The sequence below is a fragment of the Vulpes lagopus genome, chromosome 7 (assembly GCF_018345385.1).
Source record: "Vulpes lagopus strain Blue_001 chromosome 7, ASM1834538v1, whole genome shotgun sequence".
NCBI classification, from domain to species: Eukaryota; Metazoa; Chordata; class Mammalia; order Carnivora; family Canidae; genus Vulpes; species Vulpes lagopus.
The window spans coordinates 6322561-6341689 of record NC_054830.1 but is presented as its reverse complement, the minus strand read 5'-3'; the positions used below and the strand labels follow the sequence as shown (position 1 = coordinate 6341689).

At 47.2% G+C, this 19129-nt stretch overlaps 1 protein-coding gene across 1 annotated transcript in view; it reads left to right on the top strand.

Moving 5' to 3' along the window:
- MUC16 (mucin 16, cell surface associated) overlaps positions 1-19129 on the top strand; it is a 90523-nt gene that overhangs the window by 43488 nt on the left and 27906 nt on the right. The window contains 17 exon segments of the mRNA XM_041761424.1: positions 2070-2194; positions 2384-2451; positions 5529-5701; positions 6021-6056; positions 6291-6362; positions 9545-9669; positions 9875-9942; positions 10570-10742; positions 10854-10889; positions 11118-11174; positions 14536-14657; positions 15010-15077; positions 16656-16828; positions 17162-17197; positions 17435-17494; positions 18489-18613; positions 18855-18922. Of these exon segments, the coding sequence (XP_041617358.1) occupies positions 2070-2194; positions 2384-2451; positions 5529-5701; positions 6021-6056; positions 6291-6362; positions 9545-9669; positions 9875-9942; positions 10570-10742; positions 10854-10889; positions 11118-11174; positions 14536-14657; positions 15010-15077; positions 16656-16828; positions 17162-17197; positions 17435-17494; positions 18489-18613; positions 18855-18922 (1585 nt within the window).

Sequence of the window (19129 nt, the reverse complement as noted above, 5' to 3'; positions counted from 1 at the left end):
TTAATAACAATAACTAATAATAAAATAGAAAAATTATAACAGTAAAAGTTATGTGAATGTGCTATGTCTAAAAATGTCTAATTGTACCATATTCACCCTTTTGTGATGATGTGAGATGATAAAATTCCTACACAATGAGATGAGGTGAGGTGAGTGATGTAGTGTTAGGCTGCTATTGACCTCCTGATGATACCTCAGAAAGAGGACCACATGCGTTGAGACTGCAGCTGACCTCCAGTAAGTGACACCACAGAAAACAAAGCTGCAGATAAAGGGAACAACTGTAGAGACAGGTTTAGTGATGTCTCCATGGTCACACAGCTGGGGAGAGGACAGAGGGCACTTGAAACCAAGTCTGACTTATTAGTGTGGTGGTGACCATAGTAACCACAGCTCTGCACTTGGTCTCTATTAAAGGTCAAGTCCTGAGAGTTATGGGGCAGGTAAGGTGGGGTAAGTTGAGTAGGTGACAGGAAGGTTCCTTAAAATTTGATATTTGGCTTATATTTAAAAAAGAATGTTTCTTCTGTGTTGGATGGGATTGAATTGATTTTTTTTCCTTTCTTTTCCCCTTAATCCATGAGATTGCTCCAATCCTATTACTTTTAACCTCTCAAGTAAAGACTATCAGGCCAATCTGGAGTCTCACCAGAGCCAAAAACCTCAACACCTGACACGTACCCTGGCCCATATACAGACTCAAGAGCCCCATAACCTACATTTTGATCCAACTGCCGCATTAAACAATTTTTATGGAACACGTAGAATTTACCATTTTAACCAACTGTTAAGTGTGCAATTTAGTGGCATTGAATACATTCCCAGTGTCATGCCACTATCACCACTATCCATTCTCAGGACTTCTTTATCATTCCAAATGGAAACTCTGTTCCCATATGAACACTAACTCCCTATAATCCCAATCCTAGCCCCTAGTTACTTCTATTCTACCTTCTATTTCCACGAATTTGCCTATTTTAGGTACCCCATGTGATTGGAACCATATAATATTTGTCCTTTCGTGTTTGTTTCATTTCACTTAGTATAATATTTTCACAGTTCATCTGTGTCGTAGCAGGTGTCAGAGCTCCCCTCATGTTTATGGCCGAATATTACTCCACTGTATGTATACGCCACATTGTGTTTATCCATTCATCTGGCGATGGACTCAGGCTGTTTCCACCTTTTGGCTATTGTGAATGATGCTGCTATGGATATTTTGTATTCAAGGATCCGAGTCCCTGTTTTCAGTTCTTTTGGGTCTATACCTAGCATTCTGCAAAATTGCTGAATCATATGGTAATCCTATATGTAACTTTTTGAGGAATCACTAAACTGTTTTCCATTGCAGCTCCGCCAGCATTCCCACAAACAATGCACGAAGATTCCAATTTCTGCACATCTTTGACAAAACTAATTCTTTTTCTTCCCTTTCTTTCTTTCTTTCTTTCCTTTTTTAATGATGTAGAAATAGATTTATTGATAAAAAATATTCTTTTTTTATAAATTATTTTTTATTGGTGTTCAATTTGCCAACATATAGAATAACACCAAGTGCTCATCCCGTCAAGTGCCCCCCTCAGTACCTGTCACCCAGTCACCCCCACCCCCCACCCACCTCCCCTTCCACCCCCCCAGTTCGTTTCCCAGAGTTAGGAGTCTCTCATGTTCTGTCTCCCTTTCTGATATTTCCCCCTCATTTTTTCTCCTTTCCCCTTTATTCCCTTTCACTATTTTTTATATTCCCCAAATGAATGAGACCATATAATGTTTGTCCTTCTCTGATTGACTTTTCTTTCTTTCTTTCTTTCTTTCTTTCTTTCTTTCTTTCTTTCTATAATAGCCTAATAGCCATCCGAAAGGATGTGCATGTTACTGTACTTAATAGCATCTAGCTTTGCTCTTTATCTGGTCTCTGTCATTGGTCCTAAGGTAGCTAGCCTAGGTGGCCTACTCGGAACCCCTGCTACCTCAGATCTGGACCCTCCATCTCCATCCCCAGAAGTTGCCTTAGGATCTAGACCAGGTGTGACTCATGCATGGCCTCCTTTTTCCTCCCCCTGCTTCAGCAGCAGTCCCTTTCCTGGTGCCATTCACCCTCAACTTCACCATAACCAACCTGCGCTATGAAGAAGACATGCAGCATCCAGGCTCTTGGAAATTCAACTCCACGGAGAGGATCCTGCAGGGTCTGGTGAGAGCCTCACCCACCGGTACCAGCCTAACCCTACAACACCCCCTGCCCTGCCCATCAGTGTCAGCCCTGTCCACCTGACTTCTGCCCCTACCCATATCGCCTCTGCCCCATTCACATCACCAATACCCCTGCTCCCCCTGGCCTCCCTCAAAGGTTCCTTCTCACCTTCAATCTCTTTTCTCATAGCTCAACCCCCTGTTCAAGAATAGCAGTCTGAGTTTCCTCTATTCAGGCTGCAGACTGGCCTCACTCAGGTAAGACTCTCCCCAAGAACACAGCCCAACAGGTGTATGGGACCCTCACCTACAGGCTCCCTGACTTTGTCCATACTTGGGACGACTACCACCACGGATACTACACATCACCATTGACAATGACAATCCAGCAGTTAGTAATTCCTAAGATCCGAGGCACTGTGCTAGTACTTCATATTTCAACCCATCAGCCTCACGACAGCCTCATGAGGCAGGAACCAGAGGTGCAACAGGCTCAGAGGAATTGAGTAGATTGTGCAGGTCACACAGAGCAACCCCACATTGTGGGTTCTAGAGCCAAACCCCTAGCTCTTAAGCAGCACTGCTTCCTCTGCCTCATTATGACCTTGCAGCATGGGGAGATTACCGACCTGGCAACCTCTAAAAGGAAAGAATCTAAGAGGGAAGGAAAGCAAGCACACTGTTACAGAGAGAGCGTGTGCTCCTGAATGGGTCAGACTCACGGAAGGAGGACTGCCCTACCCTCGGATGGCTCAAGGTTGGGGACGACACCATCCCATGGGTGCAGCTGGGGAGGCAGTTGGTTGACCTACTTCACACCTGGCATTCTTGCCTCCTACATCTCTCTCAGAATATCTAGGTCTGGTTCTCCTCACATTCCTGTTTTATCACAGGCATTTACCTCCAGCTCCCTTGCTTTCCTGGGGCAAGACCAGGCATAGGAGCCTAGTGGCTAAGAGCCTCGGTGAAGCCAGAGCAGAGTTCAAATGCGAGCTCTGCCATTTAATGAGATCCCAAACCTTGCTGTGCCTCGTTACTCCGCATGTTATATATGACACATTAGGCCTATACATAATACGTGTATACTAACATACATATGTCTACAGAGAGAGAGTTGACCCTTGGACACTGAGTTTGAACTGCAGGGTCCACTTATACATGGATTTTGTTTTTGAAAAATACAGTACAGTGCTATAAATGTATTTTCTGTTATGATTTTCTTAACGTTTTTTTCTCTAGCTTACTTTATTGTAAGAATAGAGTATATAATACCAATACCATAAAAATATCTGTTAATTGACTGTGTTATCAGTAAGGCTTCTGGTCAACAGCACTCTTTTAGTAGTTAAGTTTTAGGGGAATCAAAAGGTCTATGAAAATTTACAACTGGGTTAGGTGTCCGTACCCCTAACCTCCATGTTGTTCAAAAGTCAGTTGTATAGGGACACCCAGGGTCCTGGGATCAAGTCCCACATTGGGCTCTCCCGGGGAGCCTGCTTCTCCCTCTGCCTATGTTTCTGCTTCTCCCTCTGTGTCTCTCATGAATAGATAAATGAAATCTTTAAAAATAAAAAAGTCAGCTGTAAACATACATATATGTATGCACATATATAGAGAGAGAAAGGGAGAGAAAGAATAGGTATAATTTTATAGTATATCTGTTATATCTATACCTAATATATATGTTATACCTATATATACCTATATATATGTTATATATGTTTGTTAAAATTTTTATTTATTTATGATAGTCACAGAGAGAGAGAGAGAGGGAGAGGCAGAGACACAGGCAGAGAGAGAAGCAGGCTCCATGCACCGGGAGCCCTATGTGGGATTCGATCCCGGGTCTCCAGGATCGCGTCCTAGGCCAAAGGCAGGCGCCAAACCGTTGCGCCACCCAGGGATCCCATGTTATATATATTATGTATAATAATATATATAACTATAACTATAATATAGGTATATGTTATACCTACATATAATATATAACTATAATTATTATAATATAACTATAATATACATAATCTATATATAATACAGAACTATAACATATAATAACTATAATAAAGTTATATATAATATATATCATATATAAGTATAATATATAATCATACCTATACTTTATACATGGGTATATATTACATATATGTCATATATACACATAATAGGTATATGTCATATATAGATATAATGTCTAACATAGATGATATATAAGTATATTCCTAATATATTTGTATATTATATAATACACATATTACCTAAGTATAGACAATATGAGAATAATATATAGTTATACCCGAACCTTATTTTTTTAAAAAATTATTTTTTATTGGTGTTCAATTTGCCAACATACAGAATAACACCCAGTGCTCATCCCATCAAGTGCCCCCCTCAGTGCCCGTCACCCCGTCACCCCCACCCCCCGCCCTCCTCCCCGTCCACCACCCCTAGTTCGTTTCCCAGAGTTAGGAGTCTTCATGTTCTGTCTCCCTTTCTGATATTTCCTACCCATTTCTTCTCCCTTCCCTTCTATTCCCTTTCACTATTATTTATATTCCTCAAATGAATGAGAACATATAATGTTTGTCCTTCTCCAATTGACTCATTTCACTCAGCATAATACCCTCCAGTTCCATCCACGTTGTCAGGGGGTGGTTGTTTTTACAAGAGACATTGCATCCATGGTTCTGGGGTGTGGGAGCGCCTTTCTCTCCACATCACTCAGTAGTGTATGGCTGCGTGGGCAGGCGGGTAGGTAGTGTCCTGTGGCCAGAGGTGATGCTGAGACATGGACAGGTCATGCTTTCAGACTCACCCAAAGGGCATGTGTGTCTCTGACCATTTAGTCTCTTGAGTTTTTAGAAATGCCCCAGTCCTGCTTCCAGACTGAGTGACTTTAGCTTTTTGGTCTCACTCTTTGGAAACCTCAACTCTCTGCAGGAAAATGTCACCAAACCATGCTGAAGTCACTTTTCCTGGGGCCACTGCCCACCCCACCCCCCCATTGCAGCATGATCTTAGACATATTTTTTTGTGCTCGTCGAGACCTGTAACAGGATGTGGCTGTTGGAGCTTCATCTGGCATCTTCCGGCTCACTCCATCAACAACATCCTCGTGTATCTGCCACTCCCAGGGGTTTCGGAGTCTTCTCTCCTAGGCATGCAGGAGGCTTCAGACCTGTGGTGTGCTAATTGTTTATGGAGGGCATCTCCCTGATGGCCACAGCTTTTGTTAACTAGGGTTTCCCAAGTTTCTGCCTTAGGGGCTAGAAGGAGAGAGAGAAAAGGATCAATAGATAGATGGTTAGACCAACTATGTGGTGATTTTTACCCAGGCCTGAGAAGGATGGGGCTGCCACCAGAGTGGATGCCATCTGCATGTATCGCCCTGACCCTGAAGGCCCTGGACTGGACAGGGAGCAGCTGTACTGGGAGCTGAGCCGGCTGACCCATGGAATTGCCATGCTGGGCCACTATACCCTGGACAGGAACAGTCTCTGTGTCAATGGTGAGCAACCGTGATGTGGTCAGAGTCTCTTCCCCCTCACCGGGCAACCTCTGCCCTCTGGTTGAGAATGTGCTCCCTGTCTGGCCCTTAGGGCCTTAGCCCTATGCACTAAATGTGCTGATTCTGGTTCATGGTTTCCTCTTCATCTTGGACTAACTTCACCCTTAGAGCCTTCTTTCCTGATGGGTATTGATGGAGAATCCCCAACAGCACCCCCTGCTAGAGACCCCTCCACTGCACCAGGATAGCCCTGCCTCCTGTTTGGTCCTCTGCCTCTCCCTTAACCCTTACCCATAATCTTCCCTCCCTCTCCCTACAGGTTTCACCCACCAAAGCTCTGCACCCATCACCAACAGTGAGTATTCATCTATGACCCAGGGCCCCCTCACCCAGGGCAGGCAAAGCACTGATGCCTCCTCATGCCAGGAGGAAGAAAGATCCTGGGAGGCCACAAGTTATTTACTCTCTTCTCTGCCCCAGATCCAGAGGGAATCTCAGCCCCACATGCAGCCTAATAAATAGTCTCTCTTGTTGGCATTTCTTCTATGTGATTGCTTTTCTGCTTTCGCTGATGAGGGCTTTTTCTCAGCTCCAGGGACCTCCACAGTGGACCTAGGAACCTCTGGGACTCCATCCTCTGTCCCCAGCCCCAGCCCCACGAGTAAGTACCAGTCAGTGGCACATCTACTGGGGGCACCTGATGAGTAAAAACATACTTAATATTGCTCACTCAAATAATTATAGAAATTCATAGTAAATCTAGTGATAATGAGTCAGTCAAAAGCCTTATTGAGCACCTACTCTGTGTCAGGACCTGGGGAAGACAGCAGGGAACACAGACAAAAATTATTGCCTTCATAAAGCTCATATTCTTATGATAACGATAATGATGATGATATTGATAATGGTGGTGGTGATGGAGCTGGTGATGATGGGGATGGTGATGATGATGATGGTGGTGGTGATGATGATGGTGGTGGTGGTGATGATGATGGTGGTGGTGGTGATGTTGATGGTGGTGATGGTGATGGTGGTGGTGGTGGTGGTGATGATGATGGTGATGGTGATGGTGGTGATGGTGAGGATGGTGGTGATGGTGATGATGATGGTGGTGGTGGTGATGATGATGATGGTGGTGATGGTGGTGGTGGTGGTGGTGATGATGATGATGATGGTGGTGGTGGTGGTGATGATGGTGATGGTGGTGATGGTGATGATGATGGTGGTGATGATGATGATGATGGTGATCTTAGGTCATTTGTGAATTGTAAGTCCACAGGAAGTATGTAGATTTTTCTCAGGATAAGAAGGAATGAAATACGCTTTTTTGTAATATGTGGAAATACTTCCTTCTTGTCCTTGTTCAAATCTTTAATGACTGTCAGATTCTGTCCAGGACAAATACATGCCATCTGTGCCATCACTCCCTATTCCCTCATCCATGGCAGACATCACTAAGTGGTAACAGCATCCCTGCTTTCTGAATTCAAAACAGCTCCAGAATCCTTCCCAACAAAATACCCTAGGCAGTCACTACCAGTTCAGTTGAAGTTGCCACAGAATTGTGGGATAGAGTTCAAGGAAATTAAGTTCCTTGATGTGTGGAAGGCTCTTTGGTTTTCCTGGAAGGCATTCGTGAGTTGAAAACTGCTCAACCTGGGGCAGCCCGGGTGGCTCAGCGGTTTAGCACTGCCTTCAGCCCAGGTCATGATCCTGGAATCCCGGGATCAAGTCCCACGTCGGGCTCCCTGAATGGAGCCTGCTTCTCCCTCTGCCTATGTCTCTGCCTCTCTCTGTGTGTCTCTCATGAATAAATAGATAAAAATCTTAAAAAAGAGAGAGAGAGAGAGAAAGAAAGAAAGAAAAGAAAACTGCTCAACCTCAGCTGGGTCATGACTGAGAACAACAGTTTGATCCAAGCCTCTTCACACCTCCTCCTGACCAGTATCCAGGAAAAGTTAGTAGCAACTTTGGCTTGCACCTTTGTTTTTTCTTGTATGAGGCAATAAACATTCACAGCTTTTCTGGGGATTCATGGAGGGATCAGACACATGGAGAGAATTGGGGCACAGATGGCAGAAGGGTAGTCTGTAGGTGACCTGATAGAGAAATGCCTCCTTGGGTTTCAGTTGCATTCTCTGGAGTTTGTCTACTGGGTCTGCACTTTGAGGGGGCTCTCTAAATGCTACTTACATAAATAGATTCATAGACACCCAAAGAACCCCAGATTCTTGACACTTCCTTTCTTCTCCCATCCTTACAACTCTTCATACTTTCTCTTCCTATCTTTCTACATGTTACACCCATCAGGTCCTGACCTCCAATCCCAACAGTGTGTAGTAATTTAGGCCCTCGCATTTTTCTGCATTGGGACCCATCTCTCCTCCTCGCTATCCCTACCCCACCTCCCCAGGGACAGAAGGGTCCTGAAAAGCTCTAGTCTTTCCCTAACTTCACTACCCAGATCAGAAAAGACAAGCCTGACACAGGCTTGAGGAGCATTTCATGGACCCCTGATGGGCCTTGTTTAGCTGGGGAGGCCCTCCCTTCTCCCATATTTGCCTCACTGTTTTTTTTTTTTTTCAGTTGGAATAGCCCCTACCATCTCCTCAGCAACTTCAGCAACCCCCACCTCCATATCCACAGGTACGAGCTTCCTCTCTGCCATTCCTCCCCTACAAAGGTCTCATGCACTTGGCCAGTGGCTGGTATCATATGGAGCATCATGCCCATTCATTCATTCATTCATTCACTCAAGAAGCATTCATTTAGCCCTTACTGGACAAAAGGCCCTGGTAATGCAGCAGTGAACAGAATAGAAAGGGCCTTAGTCTTTGATGAGCTTCCAGCAAGAAAGAGAATAGAATAAGGACTTGAGTGTACGAATAAGTATTGAATTACAATCAGCATGGTTGTGGGGTGAGATCTGCAAATGTGTATGTGGGCTTCTCTCTTGAATAGTTGGTCTTCATTTCCAACAAAGAAGGGAACAACAGCGTGAGCTACGTATGTACCTGAAAATGCCCTCCTACAGGTCCTGGTTAGGGATTTGGGCAGACTCTGGTTGGGCCAACAGCTAACTTCCCATTCTTGGCTTCTCACTGGCCCAAGGTAGATTTTGATACCACCCACTGACACTGCTGAGGGTCCTGGATGACCCATCATTACTAACACTGTCTTACTTGAGTCTCTACTTACTCATCAGCTAGGGCCTCCTGAGGGTGTTCTGACCACTGACCATTCAGGCCAGAGTGAGGTTATTGCATGGACCTGCCCTTGGTACTAGAGTAGATGGGTTAGAAGCACAGGCTCTGCAACCACAATGCTCAGGTTTTAACTGTGCTCTGCCATTTATAGATTGTGTGACTGGGGGCAAATTATTTAATCACCCTTGGGCTCAGTTCTTACATCTGTGAAATGAGATAAGAATACTATCTCCCTCTGAATGATTTGCCTCAAAGCTTAAATGGATTAAAATTTAAGTGAAGCATTTAAAACAGGGCCTGACCTATACAAATGAAGTGTATTTCTTCAAATAAATCTTTAAAAATCAGTAAATAGTTGGGTCCCAGAGAAATAATTTGAGATTAAAAAAAAAACCCTCAGAAAAAGGGGATGTCTGTCTGGAATTTTAGCCAACTGGTGGGTCAGAATGTTGCATTTACCTCCATAGTGTTTTTCCACACTTATCCCCAGAGCCCCTCACTTAATGCTAATGTCTGGGATCTCCTTCTTGTGGAAACTGCCCATCCTGGAGGAAGCCCCTCTCCAGTACTTAGAGAGATAAATGTGGGATGACCCATGTTTAGGCTCCCTGACATCTCCCTCTTGCCCCCATTGCAGCCACTGGTCCGACCCTGGTGCTGTTCACTCTCAACTTCACCATCACCAACCTGTCCCACAAAGAGGATATGAGTCACCCTGGTTCCTGGGGGTTCAACGCCACCCAGAGAAAGCTGCAGGGCCTGGTGAGAGCTCCGCCAGCAGTATTCCTGCCCCACCCACTGATGCAGGCACCGCCTACCTGATCTCTGCCACGCCCACAGAGACCCACCTACCTTACCTGTGCAGCCCCCCATGCAGGCCTGGTTCACTGGTGCTGGCCCGACTCCTCTCATATCTGCCCTGCTCTCCACCCCTGAGACTTTCTACTCCCTTGCCTCTCCTCTACAGCTCGGACCTTTGTTCAAGAACACCAGTCTGGGCCCCCTGTACTCCGGCTGCAGACTGACCTTGCTCAGGTGAGACCTTGCAATCCCCGGCCAGGGCTGCGTCAAGGGCTCCCTGAGGACCCAAGAGTTCCCTCTGCTTCCTACCTGGCCTCTCTGTCCATGTCCTCAGCAGAGGTGGAATTCAGGAGCTACTGGCTCCAGAACCAAGGCCTCTTCTGGTTGTAACCCCCCACCCCCGACACACACACACACTGTCCCCAGCTTCTGTAGAGCCCCTAGTCTGGGTCATCCTTCCCAATTCCCTCCTGCCTCCCTTTGACCAAAGAAGGCATTTCCTTTGGGTTTTCAGTTCCTTCCCCAGGATTCCTCTCAAGGCAAGCTTGCCTTTTCCACTTGCTTTAATCCAAATTCCAGCTTTTCACCTGTCTCAAGTAGGAGCTCTCCTGTCCCCATGCTCTGAGGTTGCAGGTTTCAGATTTGCAATTTAAGAAATCCTGCCACCATCACCACCACCACCACCACCACCACCACCACCACCACCACCGCCCCCGCCATGACTGTTTGCACATTCCCGGGCTGGCCAGAAGTGGGTGCCAGCCTTCTCACTTGCCCTGGTCCCCTCCTGGCCTGCCCCCAAGGTCCCAGGGGCCCTGTCCTGGGACTCCATCTAGTGATACCCCTACCCACCCTCCCCAGGCCCGAGAAGGATGGGGCAGCCACTGGAGTGGATGCCATCTGTACCTACCACCCTGACCCCATGGGCTCTGGGCTGGACAGAGAGCGGCTGTACCAGGAGCTGAGCCAGCTGACCAGAGGCGTCACTAGGCTGGGTATCTACACCCTGGACCCAGACAGTCTCTACATCAATGGTGAGGGATTGCCATCTTGGTCCACATTTCAACAGGCCCACATCCTCCTCTCCATTCCTCCCTTTCTGTGATTACTCACCCTCGTCACCCTTCCTCCCTCTCCCTGTGCAGGTTACACCCGCAAGACCCAGGCCACCACCCCCAGCAGTGAGTATTCAGAGGCTTCAGGAGTCTCTGCAACCCTGTGAGTCCCTGCCCTTAGAATGGAAGTGTGCAGGAGCCCATGGCCTGCCCTGTGCACCCCTGTTCCACCCCCAGCTCTGTGTGAACAGGGACCTACACCTAAGAAATTCCCAGGCACGGCCACCCCCTCGCTGGTAATCCCTGAAGTGAGGGATCCTCACCCCCAAATATTGGGGTTTTTTTTCTCTCCAGCTTCTATGGTGGCCACAGTTTCTGCAGGGATGCCAGCCTCCTTCTCCAGTCCCACAGGTAGGCATTCTCTCCTCTGAAGAGGCTCCCAGCTACTCTTGGTGGGTACTAATCACAGGACATGAGAGGAGGAGTAGAGTGGGTGGTATCTCCCAGGGGAGCCCAAGGGTGACTTCTGAGGATCTGCTAGGCCCTACCCAGGTCAGGGATTTCTTGAACACCAATCCCACTCCCAGCACTGGGAGTCTTCAGCCATTCTCTTTAGCCTGTGTCTGAAACCTATAGGTGACCCCTGACATCCAAATCACCCTGCATCCCTTGGAAAGTAGAGAGCAGATCTATTCACTGATAATAGATTTGTCCAGTGGCCAGCTTGCCAAAGCCAAGTCAGTGAAGAATCAATTCTTCAGTTTCCCCCGCTAACCAATTTACCAACAGCTTATTTTAAGGAATATTCTCTGTGAGCATATTCAATAGATATGACTTTATTTTTCTTCTTATCATGTCTTTATGAATATGTTCCTTGTGAATATATATAGTCTCTCCCTGACCATAGTCAATGCAAATAATCATTTCATTTAAGGAATGTTGGATCTGTCAAAGTCTAGGGACCATGGGGTCATTTCCACTTTTCGTGAATATCTAAATCCTTTTATCCTTTTTATTATGAAAATTGCCAAAAGTAGTAGAAACATTGAAAGAATAGCGCAAGGAAATCCAGCTGTCCACCACAGTTGTTGACCTTTTGTCTTTGTACATGATTCTGTTATATGACATAGGTGTCCCTAAACTATGCTATGCAAAATCACACGACAGAAGGCGCAGGGCTGAGGATGGGGTCAACACTCGAGAACCTTGTCAGTGACAAAATAAAAAAATAGGCATCTAACAAGACAGCCCAGTTTTACAAATGTTCAATGGCTAAGAAATATAAATTAGTGCAATAAATGCAGCACTTTACTCTGAAAGAGGCCTGACGTTGTTGGCTTGTGGAAGTAGTTAGCAAGTGGATTAAAGCTTGTGCGCTATTGCAAAGTATAGAAGGAGGGTTACCTGAAATCCTACAGAAAGCGGAAACCCAGGATGAGTAGGGCCATCCCTCCTAATACCTCAGGGGTGTGATTGAGCCAGTAGACGCTTGAGTCGTGTCCATGCATTTTGTGTACACCTACAGAGGGGGGTTTAGCTGCGTTCAGGGTTCAGCTTTTGTGTGTCTTGCAGACAAAATTGCACACACACACACACACACACACACGAAATCTACGTTGTGTTCACAGCTACCTAATGTATCAATGCCCCTGAAAAAATTGTGTTTTCAAAACAAGCATCATGGTAGAACTGACTAGACAAAGATGTAGACATAATTTTTTTTTTCCCTGATCCACGTGAAACTTGCAAATATCATGAGGCTTCACCATTAAAGATTTCAGCAAGAATCCCCACAAAATCAGGACATTGCCTTATGTAACCATAATAGCATTACTGTGCTTCAAAAAATAAGAATATTATGGCGTCATCTAGCATTGCAGTTTGTACTCACATTTTCCCCAAATATCTCCCTTTGGTAGGTGGCTTTTTTTCTTTTTTTAAAGATTTTTTATTTATTTATTCATAAGAGACACAGAGAGAGAGAGGCAGAGACATTGGCCGAGGGAGAGGTAGGCTCCCTGCGGGGAGCCCGATGCTGGACTTGATCCCAGGACTGACCCATCCCAGGATCCCAGGATCCCGACCTGAGCCAAAGGCAGACACTCAACCGCTGAGCCACCCAGATGCCCCTAGGACTTTGATTTTTAAAGACAACAGAACAGAAGCTGGCTTTGCCTGCTTGTTTTAAATATACTTTTGAGTAAGAATATTCTTGAGAGGAATTATTCACACGATACATCTTATTAAATGAGTAAGTTGGGGAAAGAAATTGTTAGTTGGCAAATTGCTCCTGAGGTCAATTTTCAAACGCAGCATTGAAAGCTGAACCTGTCTGGGCGGGTCTTCAAAGGTGACCCGGGAGGAGGAAGAAACTGGCTCAAGCCAAGACAGTCTCATGGTCTTCAGCTATGGGTTTCTCACCTATTTTCTTTCTTTCTTTCTTTCTTTCTTTCTTTCTTTCTTTCTTTCTTTCTTTCTTTCTTTCTTTCTTTCTTTCTTTCTTTTTTACCTATTTTCTTTTTTTAATAAATTTATTTTTTTATTGGTGTTCAATTTGTCAACATACAGAATAACACCCAGTGCTCATCCCGTCAAGTGCCCGTCACCCAGTCACCCCCACCCCCCGCCCACCTCCCCTTCCACCACCCCTAGTTCGTTTCCCAGAGTTAGGAGTCTCTCATGTTCTGTCTCCCTTTCTGATATTTCCCACTCATTTTTTTCTCCTTTCCCCTTTATTCCCTTTCACTATTTTTTATATTCCCCAAATGAATGAGACCATATAATGTTTGTCCTTCTCCGATTGACTTACTTCACTCAGCATAATACCCTCCAGTTCCATCCACGTTGAAGCAAATGGTGGGTATTTGTCGTTTCTAATGGCTGAGGAATATTCCATTGTATACACAGACCACATCTTTATCCATTCATCTTTCGATGGACACAGAGGCTCCTTCAACAGTTTGGCTATTGGGATTTTTAGGTATTTCTAGGTTGAGCAAAGAAAAAACATGACCACTAGATGACAGTAGCAAGCACAAATGTTTGTGAGTAGCGCAGGTTTGCCTTCCCAGCAGGTGTCAGCCTGTGACATCTTCAGGAGGTTCTGGGTGGGCATCCCTTCTCAAAAGGGGGAAGTGCAAGAGGACTCCCAGGGGAGGGGAGTGGTCGGAGAAGACATTCTCCTGTCTAGGTGATGTCACCCGGCAGCCTGGCGAGGAGTCTCTGGGTTGCACAGCTCTGCCCAGCAGCAGTGGCTCAGGCTCTCCAAAGCCACGGGGTCCATCTATTTTATAGCTCCCAGCTATTGGGTGCAGTTTCGGGGGTATGCAAAGCAGGCAGGCTCAAAGTGACTGAAATCGGCTGAAATCTGCCTGTTTGGGCTATATTTAAAAGAACTGGATATAAAATGTTGAGTTTGGTGCTGGCAGGCTTTTGAGCTCATGGATCCCAGCCTGCTGTGAAGAATTAAGTACCCCATGAGCTCATATGCAGGCACCATCTCTGGCTCATTATGTAACACCCAGACACCAGCATCTTCCATTTCCGTATGTGGCCAAAGCTGCCTCCACTCCCCACCCCCACCCCATCTCCAGCCTCACATGAACAGAGAATGATACTCAGGAGACTCCCAGGGGAGGGCAGCCTCTCCCTAGTATCTCCAAGATGATGGGTCCTCTGAGCAGGCTGGAGCTGTGTCCCAGTGGCCCTTTGCCCCACATCTGATCCAGGCCTGACTCAAGGCATGGCCTCCTCTCCTCCTGTCCCTCTGCAGCTGCTGGCCACGCCCCAGCGCCCTTTACCCTCAACTTCACCATCATCAACTTGCGCTACACGAAGGACATGCGGCCGGGCTCTGCGAAGTTCAACTCCACCAAGTCAGTTCTACAAGGCCTGGTGAGAGCCCCCTGCTGCCCATCCCTCTTTTCCATCCTCCCCATCCTCTTTGAGTCTCCCTACTGTGCTTTTGGAGAATACGGAGGGCCCCAGGGCGGACAGTTTCTGGGTTCAAAACTCGGAACTGCCACAGGCAGGTGATGGGCCTTCGGAGTAGTGATCTTGCCTTTTGGTATCATTGGCTCATCCGTAAAAGTAAGATAATAAAAGCCTTTAGCCCAGAGGGTTCTTTTGAGAATTCAGTGTTGTAGTGAGACGATTGGGGAGTTGCTGTTTCCTTGTAAAATACTGTGTTTTGAAATGATGATTGGTTTTACATTTCTTTTTCATTCACTCACTTCATTCTTCTCAGCTCAAGCCGTTGTTTGCCAACAGCAGCATTGGTTCACTCTACACTGGCTGCAGAGTGACGGCACTCAGGTGAGGCCTCCTTTTTGGCCTTAGCAGGTGTAATAAGGTGTGGGCTGGTTGGGCTAGCCAGGGTCCGGACTAGGGAGGCCAGCAAGATACCTTGAGCACAGTATCGAAGGAGGTGCTCACGCACAGGGACTAACTCGATGTTTGCACAGCCCTGAGAGTAAGCACTCTCTTCCGTTAGATGTTGTGTCCAGGCCCCTTGCTTGTCTCACACAGTTCCCAGCTCTGGTCCAGACCCATGCTCTGCCCTCTCTGGGTCATCTTAAGCCCAATCAGATAATCAGACTTGCAAGACCTGAACAAGCCATACACAGACAGGAAAGGGCATGCCAGCGGGGCAGCACTGGGCATTTCTTTTCTTGTAAGAACCTTCTTGGCAGTCCAAGGACTATTCTTTTGGCATCCAGGTGACAATTAATAAATATGACTTCAGTGGAGGTCGCTGGAGGGAAGGTGGATGGGGGGATGGGGTAACAGGGTGATGGGCATTAAAGAAAGCACTTGATGTAACGGTCACTGGGAGTTATATGGAACTGATGAGTCACTAAATTCTACCCCTGAAACGAATACTACACTATATGTTAGGTGACTTTGATTTAAATTAAAGAATTAAATTAAATTTTAAAAAGAAGAACTATAACCTCAGTAGATAGGTGATCAAGCTCCCCCGGCTTACATGTCCCATGTCCCAAAAGGTAACTAATATCTCTTGTAACAGTCCTGACAAGTTAAGAGGTTTGCCATAACCAAAGGAAGCCCAAAGCTCTAGCTTCCCGCCAGGTATTATTGTCCGTTTTCTGCCCTCCCAGAGAAGATGCAGGTCACCAACGAGGGGTCATTTTCACCATAAGCAACATCACCAGGTATCACAACTGACATTGCACCTGTAGCAAGTTCCTAGGAGACCAGAGCTAGAAGCAACTTAGCTCAAGGTCACTTCCATCCTGTTGAGGCCCAAGGGATATTCTGTTTCTCCCCAGGAATACCCTCTGGCAGTGCAGCCTGCTAGTTCCCCCAGGTTGTCCCATCAGGGTTAATTTTTCCTGCTTCCTTCCCCAGATAGCTGAGAATATGGGGAGCAGGTGGCCAGTGGGTGGGGGGCTTTGCTATGCAGCATCTCATGCTCAGATGCTCAGGTCCAAACATTGGGTTGTTCAGAGCTGCTATCCAGTGCTAGGGACTGTAAATATCCAGCTCTGTGGATATTTGTTTAATTAAACAATTAATTGATGAGCATTTGGCACCAGAGCTAGGTGTGATAGATCAGTCATTTCCGAACCCCATGGCATTCCAGCAATAGGGTTAGAGCTTTATCCACACTGCAAACATGGGAGAACCGAGTCAGACACGTGGATTATTCAACAAGTGACAGAGCTAAGGTTTGAACCAATGGTCACCTGACTCTAGAACACCCACTCTGGTCCTTTATTGGGCAAGGATGTCCCTTCTCTTATGAGCAGCTTATGTCTGGACCAAGAGGGCAGATAAACAGGTATTCACATACAAGTGGGCTGTTGAAAGGATGTCCTGGCAGGGATGCCCCTCCGTCCTGTTCCCATACCCATGTCCTTCTCCCCTCAGGCCTGAAAAGGGTGGATCAGCCACTGGAGTTGACGCTGTTTGCACTTACCAACCTGACCCCTCGGGTCTCCAGCTGGACAGGGAGCGGCTCTACTGGGAGCTGAGCCACCAGACCCGTGGTGTCACTCAGCTCGGTACCTACTTCCTGGACAGGGATAGTCTCTATGTCAACGGTGAGCATCTGGTGGCGACAGGGGTCTCCTCCTGCACCCCAGATGGACTATTCTGTGGATGCTCTGAGCTCTGGCCAGAGGATACACCTGCATCTGCCTCTAGACTTTTCTCTCCTCCTTCTTCCTTTCCTTATGAGATCCCCCTTCCCCACCAAAGGCTATATCACACAGAGGCAGGTGGAAAGTCAGATAAACGTTCTGGGAGGCACCATCCACAGTGTGGAAGGGACAGGGCCTCCTCATGGCAACTGTTCTTCCACCAATGGTCCAGCCCCATCATCCCTCACTTAAGCCTTTCAAACATCCCACCTCACTCTTATCCACTTCCTGCAGGTTACACCAGACCACCACTGACCTCCAGCCCCAGTGGTAAGTGCTCAAATCCTAGATGGCTTCATGTGCCCACAGCTCATGGGAACAGCTGCTCCCTCTCCCCACCCAGGGCCTCATGGAGGAATGGAGCCGTAGGGGCCTGGTCCCCCTCCTTTCCCCACCTCTGCCTTCCGTGACTCGGGCTGGGCATCAGGGGCATCAAGAGCTCCTGTCTCTGGCATCTCCAAGGTGACGGGGGCTTCATCTTTCTTATTTATGCTGCTTCCTCCTCAGTCCCTGTGACTTCCACGCCCTCAGAAACCTCGGCGGCTCCAATCTCCTCCAGCCCTACAGGTGAGAGCCTTCTCTCCATGTCTCCTTTCCTCTCACCATACACCTGTGCTTTGCAACGAGAAGAGCAAGAGAGTATGCACACACAGCTCAAAGCAAGGGGACAGCTTGGGGAGGTGAAGAATTTGTGGTCACTTTTACAGTCCACCCCATGTGTCATGCCATGGTCCAACTTGTGACCATGCTGGCCTGAGGGGACCCAGGGGGTGAGTAGTGAGATTAGATGCAGTGGTACATTCTAGAACAATTCTTAAAGCTTTACTTTCTCTAGAATGGAATGGAAATAGTCAAGGTCAAATCCAGAACTAATTCCCAGAGCGCAGAGACTAAAGCAGAGGAAGCAGGCATAAGTAGCAACGAGAAAAATGACTACAAAGCCATGACAGCGGCATTCACTGATTGTTTGTCACATGATGGGGACTCTGCCTCACATGTACCATCTTCAGTCCCAGCAGATGGACACTGATCTTTCTCTGTTGAAGAGAAACAGGCTGGTTCTTGGGGATCTGGGTGTTTTTCTGAGGTCGCGCAGCCAGTGGATGGGCAGGACTCATGTTCAAGTCATTCAAACTCTAGAATCTGAGCTTCTGCCCTAAAACAGCTGTGAGGCTTTGAGGAAGTGACTTAATTTCTCTGAAATTTATTTTCATCCTCTGTCAGTTGTGGGGATAAATAAGAGGATTCACTTCCAGGGTTTGCTTGAGGATGACATGAGATACTGGATGAAAAGCTCTTAGCACAGAGTGACCTCTTACCAAACATCAGGTCTTATCATTATTATTGCTATTTAGGGCCATTGTTTATATCATTACTGTATTAGTAGAATAACAAAATAAAGTTCCCCATTTGGGGAGGAGATATTCTGAACTCTCGCACCAGATGTGAATATACTGGGCACCAGGGATGTGGATCCAGACACTACCCCCACCATCCCTCCATCCCTAAATCCAGCTAAGGCAGTGACTCGGGGGATATTTCTCGCCCAACCTCACTGCAGTCTCTGGACCCGACCTGGTTCCATTCACCCTTAACTTCACCATCACCAACCTGCACTACACGGAGGACATGCAGCTAATAGGCTCAGCCAAGTTCAACAAAATAGAGAAGATCTTGCAGAACCTGGTGAGAGTCCCACCCACCTCATCCCACCACCCACTGATCCCCACCTACCCTCTGAGGCCAGCTCCACCCACCTCCCCCATACCCTGCCCAGCTCCTCCCACATACCCCCCCCCCCCCGCCCACTCTTCCCCCGCCTCCCAGCAGATGCCAGCCCCACCCACCTCCCTCATGCCCCACCCATGTCCCTCCCTGTCCTGCCCCTGTCCAGCTCAGTCCTACTCACCTCCTTCTCCTTCAACAGCTCAGACCATTATTCAAGAACACCACTGTTGGCTCCTTCTACTCTGGCTGCAGACTGACCTCGCTCAGGTGGGACCCCCTAGGAGATGGCCCAGTGAAGCACAGCGGAGATTCTTACCATGGCTAGGGCTAGGTCTTCCCTTTGGCTTCAGCCCTTTCCAACTCCCAACCTGGGGTAGCCTGTCCTTTGGGCTGCTGGCCCCCCAGGTCCTGCTCTGGCTGGACCTTCCCCTCCTCCTGAGCCTCAAATCTCCCACGGGGTATTTGATAGGAACA